This window comes from Neodiprion pinetum, chromosome 3 (genome assembly GCF_021155775.2).
Source record: "Neodiprion pinetum isolate iyNeoPine1 chromosome 3, iyNeoPine1.2, whole genome shotgun sequence".
Classification (NCBI taxonomy): domain Eukaryota; kingdom Metazoa; phylum Arthropoda; class Insecta; order Hymenoptera; family Diprionidae; genus Neodiprion; species Neodiprion pinetum.
The window spans coordinates 23162831-23175359 of NC_060234.1; the positions used below are offsets into that span (position 1 = coordinate 23162831).

At 35.9% G+C, this 12529-nt stretch overlaps 1 protein-coding gene across 6 annotated transcripts; it reads right to left on the reverse strand.

The window, feature by feature from the left end:
* Positions 1-1645: 1645 nt before the first annotated feature.
* Positions 1646-12349, reverse strand: SPG11 (spatacsin). 6 transcript variants are annotated; one of them, XM_046616235.2, is made up of 23 exons: positions 11326-12348; positions 10909-11238; positions 10662-10828; positions 10163-10516; positions 9302-10102; positions 9027-9199; positions 8667-8941; positions 8415-8585; positions 8132-8332; positions 7865-8056; positions 7489-7783; positions 6319-6539; positions 6063-6223; positions 5590-5908; positions 5347-5515; positions 4884-5267; positions 4640-4798; positions 4089-4237; positions 3896-4006; positions 3409-3702; positions 2881-2952; positions 2363-2685; positions 1646-2105 (listed from the first exon to the last, which is right to left on the reverse strand). In XM_046616235.2, the coding sequence occupies exons 2-23, from the start codon at positions 11179-11181 to the stop codon at positions 1895-1897; spliced, it is 5475 nt and encodes a 1824-aa protein (XP_046472191.1). In that variant the 5' UTR covers positions 11182-11238; positions 11326-12348; the 3' UTR covers positions 1646-1894. The 6 variants fall into 6 exon arrangements, with proteins under 6 accessions (XP_046472191.1, XP_046472192.1, XP_046472190.1 ...); XM_046616236.2 differs by having other exon boundaries at positions 2363-2682; positions 10909-12349; XM_046616234.2 differs by having other exon boundaries at positions 10909-12348.
* Positions 12350-12529: the final 180 nt, after the last annotated feature.

The following is a 12529-nucleotide window of genomic DNA, read 5'->3' on the forward strand; positions in this document are numbered from 1 at the left end:
AGTTTTCCCATAAATCTCAGCTTTCACATGAAAAACTCAAACGTAAGATAAATTTTTAAGGGGCATGAAAAAAGCTGTTTTTACCGAAAAACGTATTTTTGTGGTTGATTTCGAAAAGTTTTCCAAAAATTAATGACATCTTCGAAAAAGTGAGAATTTTCCATATAATATACCTATATGTTCACAATTTTTTCATGCCGATAACGATACGAAAACAATTCGCGTTTAAACCTGAATCAGATCGAAATAATAAACTTGGATTTGGCATTTCTCGCGAACGTCCTAGAATGTTCAAACCTGGTGAACTTTTCCATCTTAATACGTACCACAAGAAGAACAAATTTCAGATAAATCGATTTTTTGACGTCCCGTTCATTTGTTGAAACCAACATGTCCCAAAAATTAGAAGTCTCAGAATTACCGCCATCGTGTATAGGTCAATTTTTGTGATCAATTTTTTGTCCGATGATACGTCGAAAACGAGTTAGCGGATTTTAATGATTTTGGTTTAAACTCACGCTTTTTTAAACTTAAAATTGATTAGATTTTGGCTTCGATCATTCAAGTGTTTTTCGAATAATTTAAATGCAATTTTAAAACATAAGATAAAAATGATGATGTCTTGAGAATGGATCAACGAATTCAAATGAAAATTCGTAGCAGAAGGTTTTTTGGGTCGCGGATCACGAATATAAAGTCAGATTTGCAATATTTAAATTTAGTATTATAAGGTTTTTACGATCGCTGGTCATGAATCCAACGTGAATTGGAAAGAACTGTAATTTATAGCTGCAGGTCAAATATGGTAGTCCAAAGCCCGGCACTTGTCTACTTATCGTTTACTATGGTACCTGGGGCGCTTTTACTCGTTAATCACGAAGTTGACATAGCGCTTCCAAAGTTCGAATAAGAATGACATTGTTGTTATTGTAGTTATTTTTCATTTTTTTTATTTTTTATTTGAAAACGGAATGAGTTTAAAAACAGGAAATTCAAAGGCTGGCTTATCGTTAGCTGAAACTCGCTTGGTACAAAAATCAAACGTGGTCAGCAGTGGCGTAACCTTGAGAAATGTTGTTAACTAAATTTTAATAGTCGATTTCAACGTGGCGCATATATATCCAAATATCGAAGTCCACGTATCTCAAATGCGAAAACGGGTTTAACAACCCCATTATATACACGATTCGGAATAAAAATAACTCAATACATTCTCATTTGACGCAGAAATTAAAAAATGGCACGGAGATATTATACAATGTTCTCGAATCAAAGTTTGTGTTACTAAATTCTTGAACAAGTTTGCTGTGCTTGAAATTAATTCTAAGTCGTGTTGTTGTTCTGCACAGTCGTTGTTTTCATCAACTGTACCTATCTACGTGTAGAAAATAACCGATAACTGTGTTTGTATCGTATGATAAACGTTTGGTGGAGAGTTGAAGAAAATGCTAGGAGCTATTCAGTTCCGTAAATAGTTTATGACTTAATCCAATTACTTATATGCAGTTGAAGCCATCAGCGCATTAAGTCATAAAATTTCATTTAATTCTCTTCACCGCCTATCCGTCTTCTATCCATGGCTTATCTTGGCATCCAAGCCAACAACGGAAACCACCCGTATTTATGAAATCATAAATGTTGGAAATTGTAATAAAACTTGCTTTATTCAACTTTATCTTACACTTAACTATCGTTCATATATACTTCGTCATCGACTAAAATGCTAGAGAAACAAGTAACTTTTTATTTTTCTTATGACATTATTTGATGGTAAGTGGCCTAACTGATCAGATACTGGTAAAAACAAAATGATAAATATTGTCTGTTATGTTATAAAATGATTATACTCAGTCAAAGTTTAAAATTCTAGGATTAGCCTGGAAGAAAAGCGATTCTACTCAAAGGCTGTGCTCGTATATCCCTTCCTCCATACTGTATCTTTCAGATAAGCACTGACCGCGGCATCTCCCAGTATAGTTTCTATCACATTTTTAAATCCCAGCTGACTAGCCAGAGTATATTTGCACTTCACGTCTTTCAACCTTGATATCAGCTGTTGCATGTTCTCTACCATTTCCTTGGTTATATGTTTCTCCAACTGATACCTATTGGGAAGACAAATAATGTGCATGTAATTGGACAGTACTTATCTAAAGCGAAAATCAAAAAATTTTAAGATACACAAAAAGAAAAAGTTATATCAAATGTTCAAAATTAACGACATTTCACAGAATGCAAATTGTTAATATAATATACAACCCCATTAATATGTCAATTGTTCAATAAATCAATATGAAACAATAATTTGCACTGAAGTTTTGACTTATACCGTGTCTTGTACAATGATATAAACCGTGTTCACCTTTTAACAGAATCTTTGACAATGGCGGTGGTGAGCTCGTTGATTGTCATAAAGTCTTTTAGATACTTTGCGTTGGTTCGTGTGATGCACTGAGCATACAGTACGCTTCCCCAGTCGACTGGATGATTATAGGCGCGAATAAGAATGTTAGCTTGTGAAAAATTTAAATCGTTACAGATCATCCTGTCAATGTCAGCGCTCCCCAAATTCAGGACACAAAGAACTTGCTGATTCTGATGCACAGAGTTAAGAAAGGATATTTGGAGTGCCACCAACTCAGCAAGATGACAACACTGGTACGCAAGCGAAAGCTTACTGTCCTGCTAAATAAAGAGGAACTGATGTAGATTCCAGGAGAGAGAACGCGTTTTCTCAGTCACTGCACTCGGCGTGCACCGATTACAGTAATCGGAAAACGTCAAAGGATTACAGGAACTTAGCTCACTTCGTTATATAACATATTAATAGCACTGGCTAATTCGTGAAATCTGAGTAGTTTAAAAAACCGGCATACTTACTTGGTGGGTTTGAAACCCTGAATATAATCGCCGTTTGATGTCGAATAGCGGGTTCTCATACTTACGCTGATCCTGAGAACAATAAATCTGCTAAACTAAAACAAGTTTTGCCAGAATCCATCAATATAAAAGAGAAAGAAGTTGGAATATACTATCACCGAAATCATAACATCTGCCAACATTTACTATTTCGTTTCATTTTTTTCAATTGGCTATTCAACAATTTGTTCCATTTCCATGTATGTACAATATCAAAAAATTCTTATAAATGGGTAATCTTCAGGCATAAAATAATTTGGAGCTCTTGTCTTTTTACTTTATGTTTAAATTTGCATGTTGTTACGTTTGCAAACGATCGTATATAAACTTATCCACATGGGTGAGTAATATATTTTGAGGGAAAATATTATAAATCTATTAATTCAATTCATCACGTTTTAAATGTGCGGTAAATTTATTCGAATTATACGGTCCAATTTCTTGTCCCTTATTCAACTGTATTTGAATACGAAATATATTACACATTACCTGCAAATAGTATTCTGTCGCATGGGTGTAATTGATCATTGCAAGATGCAGCTGTTTCTCCGTTATATCGTTTTTTCTTAGTCTAATATCTCCGGGGTTGAGATTTCCCTCATTTCTACATTCGATCCTTGCATTTATCAGGACCTTCTTAATCGCTTCCTTTGCTTCTTGCTCCCATATTGAGGCAATTTCGGAGTAGAGACAAAAGTGGTGCGCAACAAGTTTAAACAGATCCTCGTTATCCGGGCAATTTCGCTTCAAGAAATCTAAAAGAGCCGTTTTTAGTCCCGGAATCTACGAAATAATAATTAAAATATTTTTAAATACACTCTGCTTGGATATGCATAGTTCGTTTTTGTTGCCTAGACTGAACTCGCAAACTTGACCAAAGAATTGCGGTCATTTGCGCCAATCTTAAGACGTGGGTTGTCATTCATCACAGTAAACCCACTACCAATTCACATTTGAAAACAAAAGATATTCATACTTTCTCAAGACCTCTTCCAGTCAACAAGAACTCAAACTGCTCATTTTCTTTTATTATCTGCAGGATGTAGTTCATCTCAGTAAAGCGACCAACACCTGTCAATAGCCGTACCTGCAAAGGAACAGGTGCATAAAACAATTTTCCGTTATAGATATTCTTATATTTGTTGATCAAATTTCTTATCATAATTTACCAACAATCCCCATTGCTTAAGATTTTGAAGGGAGTTAGCTAACTGCTGAGATTTCCTCAGGATCGATGCTATTCCCTCCATGTTGCAGGCCGCAGTAAAACAGTCATGAGACTTTATGAGAAGCTCAACAATCACTCTGAGGGTACTGGCTATACAAATAAATTATCAAGATATTACTGAGGATTCATTAACAATAAAATACGACAAATTAAAAAACGTAGGATCGTGCTAATCAGGGTGAACTAACTATGAAGGAATACTGTCTTCGGATTTCAAGTACATCAGTTGAGTGGTTTTTGAGATATCGTGTACACTGTAAAACATGTCATCGAGCAAAACGGTTGACGTTATGCTCAATAAAAATGCCACCTATTAGTTTATTTTAATTGAAAAAAAAAAATGCCAATGAAGCTTCGTCTACATACTTTTTTATAAACTAAACATCAATTGAATTGAACAATTCGTTGTTGAAACATAAATTCCCAAAATTTACCGACTTTCTTATCCGTGTGCTGGTACATATCTGCCTAATGAGGGATACACGAATTTACCATCACGATTCTCTCCATGAAAACGTCCCAGCAGCCTCGTAGTAGTGTGAAGCAGCTTTGAACCGAGCAAGGAAGGCTCACTGCATAATTCTGTGATTATGTGGAAATTCCCATCCAAAGTATATCCCCACATGGTCATCGGCTGGTCGATGTGGCCTCCTGCAAAATTAATTTATTACTGATTGAGTGAGTAGGAAGTTTTCGAATCAAGCACAGCACTTTCGAGAAAAACAGAAATAAACACCTTCAATGTGTCTGACAATCGAGCTCTCAATTTTTTCAGATAAAAACTCGGCTAACTGATGATTGTTGATGTTATAAGCAGCCACAACATCCTTAATCACTTCGAGCTTGTAATCACATTCACCAGCGACTATTTCCTCAAGAAATGCAATTGGGTCAGTCAAAGTTAAAAGATTCTGATAACTTTTTCCCAGATGAGTCGCCAGTCTGTAGCATAACAGAACTTTTCTTCCAGCAGCAATACCATGGGAGAGAATTTCAGTGAATCTTTCAAGCTGAAATATGCAGTCTATCTTGACCAGCTTTTCTGGGGTAGAATTCGCCGCCTCTAATGCAACCTCCATCGATATATCGCCAGTCTCGTCTTCCGAAAGCTTTTGGCTCTCTGTAAATTAGGAATGGACATTAGAGGAATTGAAAATATAAAAGTGAAAAACAGAGTTTTTGCAGAAAGATCCAATTACGTGAACTCATTGATGAAACTTTGGGAAATCCTTTGCCGCTGTACGCAACTTGCCACTGGTTCTTGAGTTTCGGTTTTGTCGATAGCAACAATCGTTGCTGTGCTGTTAACTCATAGGGACTGACCTCTCCTTCGGCTAAGCTGAGACACAGCATCAAAATTTGTAAATCCTACACGATAAAACCTTCTCTTTATTAGTTGTGCTGTAGCAAACTCTTAACTAAACTCTTACAAGTTAACGTACCCTATGTTTATAGTTAAAAATCTTCGCTATTCTTAGGGCTGTACCCAAATGTCCAGTATCAAGAAATCGCTCGAGCAATTTTTCCGCAGCTAGCTTTTCACCAGGCTCTGTCAGTTCACAACAGACTTGAAGTTCCGACAGGCCAGACATGAGTTCAGTTTTCAACTTATTCAGTGAAATTGGCGCGTTGTTGAAATCGATGGTGTCAGGATCAGCCAGAATGCAGGACTTCCACATCGCCATTTCTACGCCATGTTTGATATTCGGATTTACTGAAGTTCCTTGCAGAATTTCATGTGCCAGCTTTAGTATCTCAAATCTGTACAAAATATAAATTTTAATTCGATAAATTTTATTTATATTGACAGAAGTCACAAGATTTTTGTACTGATTGTCAGTAGCATAATTCTTTTATCAAACACACTTAATATGACAAAGAAAATTGCAACTCTTCAAATTTTGTTAACACTTACCGTTCTTTGTGCGAAACAACTTTCTCGGCAAATTCGACATAAAATTGAGCAGCTGTTTCATAACTGACATGGTACTTTTCAAAGTCCTTGGAACAATTGATCCAGCACTTTGTTACCAACTGTCCATCCTCGACGAGAGTCTTTTCAAATTCCTTTCGCCACTGAAAAATAACATACATGTGCAAAAGTAGTTGTGGATGAGAATAAACAGAGCAAAAAATGTAGGTAAACTTATAAATGAGTAACTTATCCTTACTTCGGCTATTATTACGTCCGAACAATTAATATTCAATGCATTGCAAAGTCGCAGAGCAACTTTGTAATTGTCACTCTGTGCTAACTGAGCTAAGCACCTTTGTATCTCCTTTTCAAGCAAGTTCGGATCGTCGAAAGAAGATAGGTATGTAAAGTTCAAGCTAACTTCAGTATCCTTAAGAATCTCCATGATCGTGAACAGCTGTCCAAAGTCTGGAGCATCTGGGATAAAATTAATTAACTTATTAAGGGACATATCTGAGTAGATGGCTGAAAAAGTCAGTGAATTTGGGAAATATATATTTCTGCATTGAATTATTCAATTCAATAGAAGTTTGTTTCATCAAAAAGTACATAGCTTGAACCTTATTTGCATATATTATCTATTAGAATGAGTATGTAGGATGCTTTGTTATTGACAAAGTCAACCATTTTACTCACTGACATATTTTGCGTTGCCCACGTCAGCTCAAAAACGACTCAACTGATTTACTCCAAATTTGGAACCAGTATTCTTGGATAGATTATCGTCTTTGCTACGATACCACTTTTTGTATAATCGTCATATGTTTTATGTCAATCAAGTATAAGAGTTATAAATTTTGAATGAGATTCAAATTTAAACTTCAAACGGTCTCCATTATGTTAAAACAAAAAATTGGATCATGACAAAAATGATAAACTGTCTCAGAATTCTATTTTTAAATTTGAAGTGAATCAGTCGAGCCGTTTTCGAGCTATTGTGGGCACTGCAAAAGCATGTCACCGACTAAAATGGAACGTTGTTGTAAATGAAAATGATTCTTATTAAATGATTTCAATAAAGAAAAGATGTGAATAAAGCTCGATCTACACATACTTGGATAAAACAAACCTGAATCGAATTAAATAATTCGTTGCACAGGTATATATTCTCTCAAATAATTAATCTTGCTTTCTTTTAGTTCAGTCTAATCAAAAAAAAAAAATACGTGAATGAAAGTCAATGTACATACTTATGAATAAAACAAACCTTAATCCAATTGAATAATTTCTTGTCGCTATACATTACCAAACTTTATCCATTTTGTCAGCAGTCTACTCGTATATACCTCTTTGATTAATCAAATCGAGTTGCAATACGAGCTTTATTTCTTTTTCTAACACACGAATTCAATGAGTTGCTTCTCACCTGGCAGGTCAGCACTGAAGTTAGACGAGCACAGCACCTTGATAAACTCCATCTGCGAAACAGTGCTGGAAAAACTATAACCCAGAGCGATCGTTGCACATTTAATACTAGCCAGAATTATCCAGTATGAATTCTTCAAGTAGGATGGATCTGAGTCCATCCAACTGATGTTCATGTTGCTCACAAGACCAGAGCAAGCAGTTTTGAACGTATGCAGCTTTTCCTGACCAGACTCAAAGTCCCCTAGATTAACGCATTGCGTCAAAAACTCAGCGAAGAGGCGCAGTGGATTTTCCTTTTCAGAATAAATACAAAATTTCCTGTAGTGAGCAATCAATTTCAAGACAAAAGAAATCGAATAGGCACTTTAGCTCACCGGCATGAATATTTGTAAGCTTTTGGTGATAGTTTTGGTGTAACCAGAAGCAACTAGCCGTGTCAACAACTTCAGCACCCTATCGGCAGGCCAAATTTGGCGATCCAGGCAATCTTTGTAATCGGTAATGATTGAGCGGTCGTTAGTTGATATTACAAGCCAGGAACACCAGTATGCTGGAATCGCTGATGGCTGGGAATGGAAAGTTGTAAATTCTTTGTATGACTATTTAAAGATCACTTCGAATACAATCTGCAAGATTATCACCTCGTAACAAGTTGCCAGAACAACCAAAAATGGTGCTCCGTGGCAGTGTGCTGTCTGCACCAATGATCCAGGTGGATCTTGACTATAGTGACACTTGAGAATTGCCATCCACAGATCATCGTGGGACAAGCACATGAAGCTTTCCATCGAATTCCCAGGAGCATGAGATCCAGACTCTGTTGGACTTTCGCTGCCAGAACTCTGCGATAAATTAATTGAATGGAAAAAATACTGTGAATTTAAAATGTATGGCACTTTGGAAAAAAATCGAAAATATACTCACGCAATTTCTCAGACCAATTTTTGAGTACAAGAATTGCCTTGAATCACGACTTTTCAACTGACGATCCACAAAATTGATTGAGTCTCCACTGCACAGATTTGGGTTATCGAGACATGCCAGCAGGTGACCCTTGATGCTAGGGTTTGCTAACTTTTTGACGAGTCTTAACATCTGAAAGACAGTTTCGAAAAGACACAGATATTTTTGATAGCATTTTATGGTAGGGTATAGTAACAAACGGAACATGAATACCTGATCTATGGGGTAATCAAATATCTGTCCAACAAGAAGAAATTCGAAGCATAACTCTCGCTGGACTAAATATTCAAGAAATGATTCTGGCAGCAAAGTCTTATGAGTTTGAGCAAACTTAATGTTTAAGTCCCAATCCTTGATGGCAGTAATCAGTTCACACGGGTTTTCTTCAATAGTTTCTTTTAGATGCTGCTTGAAGCAATGTTCCAGATGTGATGATAAAGTTTTCAAGTCTGATGCATTCTTGTAGACAACTGACTCTAATAGTTCACCTAGTGGTTCATAAATAAGTCAAGATATTCAGAAAGTAGAGTAATTGCTGAAATCACACCAGTAATAAGACTTGTTAGAATTTACCAGCAGAAATTTCCAGTTGATCCTGAATGCGTTTAGCAACAGTGAGATGCAGCCGTAGAGTCTCCGAATCGACGCCGATTGCTTCAATGAATGAAACGCAAGCTGAGGTAATTTCTGGTAAGGTAATATTCCGCAGAGCAAGAATGTGAGCTTCGGTTGATGCCTGACATTTCCTAAAGGAGTTAATTCATCGACATTCAAAATCATTCGTAGGAATATTGGTTTGAAATAAGAAAAATAAATATTGAAATACTATAGAATAAGGGTAATCTCACATTTTTGAAGATATGTCATGGTGAAATTTCTTTTGGTCATAGACAAAAAGTCGCACAGCCATGTTCGGTCTTCCTTGTTTCAGATAATTAATATAAGTCAGCTTCTCTTTATGTCCGTATCTTTTGACCAGGTACTCATTATAAAACGTGGGCATTTGGTTAGTTCTTTGGCGCCACAGAAAGCTTCGCGAGGCATTAAAGTTCTTGAAACCGTTCAAAAGCTGGTACATGTTTGAATCTCGTGCAACAGTTTTCCCCAGAATGGCTCTTTCAAAGTGTGGAAAGCGGTGCAAAATGCTGTTCACAACGTCTCTAGGAACCATGAGAGTACTACCGAACTGAACACCTTCGTTATTCATAACAGTATCACTCAGAATTCGATGGGGAGCTCTGTCACTCTCAACAAACTGTGCAGTTTTCTTTCGATACAGTAAAAATATCAGACTCAAAAAAACCAAAGGATTTGTCTCAAGATAGTTAACTGCGTCGTCAGAAATGTAATCAATCGTCGCCAAAATGCATCCCCCAAACTCTTCAATACTCGCAGAGCTAGATGCAACACGTTCCAGGGCAATGGTAAACCTCTGTATTTTTTTGTCAACATCAAGCATATGGTCCTCCTCCAAATAAGATTTTGAATAGAGTCCAATATTCAACTTGGACAGCAGATTCCTGTTTTGTATATTACAGCTAGGCTGACTGAGTATCTTCTCGAATTTTGCTGGAACTATTTTATTGTTTAATAATCTAGTCAGCACGTGTTTAACACTTACAGCTTCATTGGATGTGAAAACTCCATACCTGAAATTTGGAAATTGCATGTTAGACAGACAACAAAGTCTGCAGACACGTTTTACATACCTGCCCAAGTAATCTAGGACTACTTCTTTGGTGATACTGGCAGCGCTTGACTGCTGAGTGGAGTCTATCACGTTGTCAGTAATTTTCAAATGCTTCAGTGCTTCATACAGCTCTTTGTCTTTAGATGAAGGATTCAATTGATGGACTCCATAGTTGATGTCAATCCAAAATAAAATCAGGTCAACTTTATTCCTCATTAATAGATAATCCCAAACAATTTGGCTCGACAAATACTCTACCAATTCTCCTTGGAATGTATGAAAGTATAAATCCGTACATATGATTATCTTCAAATCTTCTGGCATCTGGATAATCTCTTCAATTGACTTATTGGTTATAGGATCATCTTCCACGCTAGAATTAGAAAAAACTAACTTTCCTAATGTAAATCATGGTATATTTGATAAAATAAGTTAACTCAAAGCTTTTGCATTTATGCAACAAGTAGAGTTAGTAAAAGGAGAATTTTTGAGCCAATTTTCTTTTAAATCACACGTACAAATATTTGGCCTTATAGTCATTCATGATGTTAAAAAGCTGCCACGCTTTTAATTCTGATGCCTGGAGCCCGTCTATTTTCCTCAAATGTTGTACCAAGTAATCGCGCAGTTTCTGATCTCTGCTATTGATGCAAATGACGTTGATATATTCCTTGGGATTTTTTCCCTGTAGTATTAAAGAATAAGAATGATAGTGAGAAAATGATCAGCTTGATCAAAGATAGATGAGAGAGAACTAAAGCTCACCGCATTTTTTAGTATGTGGGTGGCTCTGAAAACTTGCTGTTTGTCAAGCAGCTCCTTTACCCAAACGTCGACCTCGCGATAAAAATAAGCTTCTGCCTCTGTAAGTGGGCAGTTTCTCCTTGTCGCAAGACATTTTATGGCCAAATTAATGTGCGTCCCTTTTGCCGATGCTTCTCTGACTATCTCACGGTCCCCCAGTATACGCCAACCTGACCAAACACCTGCCAATTCACCCGTTAGACACTCGACCGGAATGCCGCCCACAGTATCCATTGTTCAAACACCATTTGATTAACGACAATCACAGGGATCGTGAGATAACAGGATGAGCTGTCAAACGGGGCAAAGTACTGCACGTGACAATAGTACAATCTAACCTAACCTTTCCTCCTTTCCTTTACATGAAAAAATACTTGCATATTTATCTTTCGTTCTGGGTAATCGATAACGTATTATAGATCAGGATTAAAAGTTTTTCAGATTTACTGACAGTTATTCTACTCTTTGACCGATCGACAATTGACAACTGGTGGCAGCCATCTTGATACAAATCCAAGCCTGGTAACATTTTTCATTTTACACAGGAAACAGCGAGAAGCCTGAAGACCTAGGAGCGTATTACATTTTTTCACTTTTCACATTTTCCACCATCGAAGAATTCTGATTTGTTGACTAAGCTTTGCAAAGTAGTATGATACACACGGAAAGTTTCAGATTAATTAGTTTTGTTGATGTCATTTTTTTAATTTTCAAAATTTCCTCCCATGTGAATTTAAATTTATAAATTAGGATCGAATAGGGATGAAAATAATTTCCACGCTAAACTACGAATTTCATTTTACGATGTTGACGAAAATTTTTACGATTTAGTACAGAAATACGAACGCGTGCGTAGTTTTGGCGTAGAATTCTTTTGTAGATCATTGTATGTACTTTTTCATAGATTTTCGTAGATTTTTTTAATCTGCTCTAACTCGTTGTCGTTTATTTTTCGTAATTTTCGTTAATTTTCTAAACTTTTTGGTCTTGATATTCGTAGAAAATCACAGTATTCCGTAGATTATTGTACTTTTTTATAAAATATTGTAATCTTTCGCAGATTATCGTAAAATGGTACAATTTTCTTTTAGTTTTAGCACTTGATATTCGTAGTTAATCGTAATTTTTCGTATTATAGAAAATTATGGTATGGCTCGCATTTACGTGATCGTTATTCGTATAGTTCAAATGGATATAATTTATTGTAAAATATATATTGTGAAAATTCTGATATAGAGAAATAACAAATGTTAATCTTTTCATTATTCATTCATTTGTTGAACTGACAGGTGGATTTCACGAAATAACTAAAATTTATTTCTCTATAGCAAGAATTCTACGATATTCTACAACACATTATATATCTATTTCAAGCTTTCATATAACAAAAACGATCGTGTAAATGCGAACCGTACTATAATCATTTATAATAAACAGCTATAATATACGAAAAAGTATAATATTTCACTAACGAATACGATAATCTACAAAAAATTCTAAGCTCAAACTACGCAGGTGTCCGAATTTCTCTGATTAATCGTAAAATCGGATTCATAGATAAAAGTAGAAATTATGTCTACCA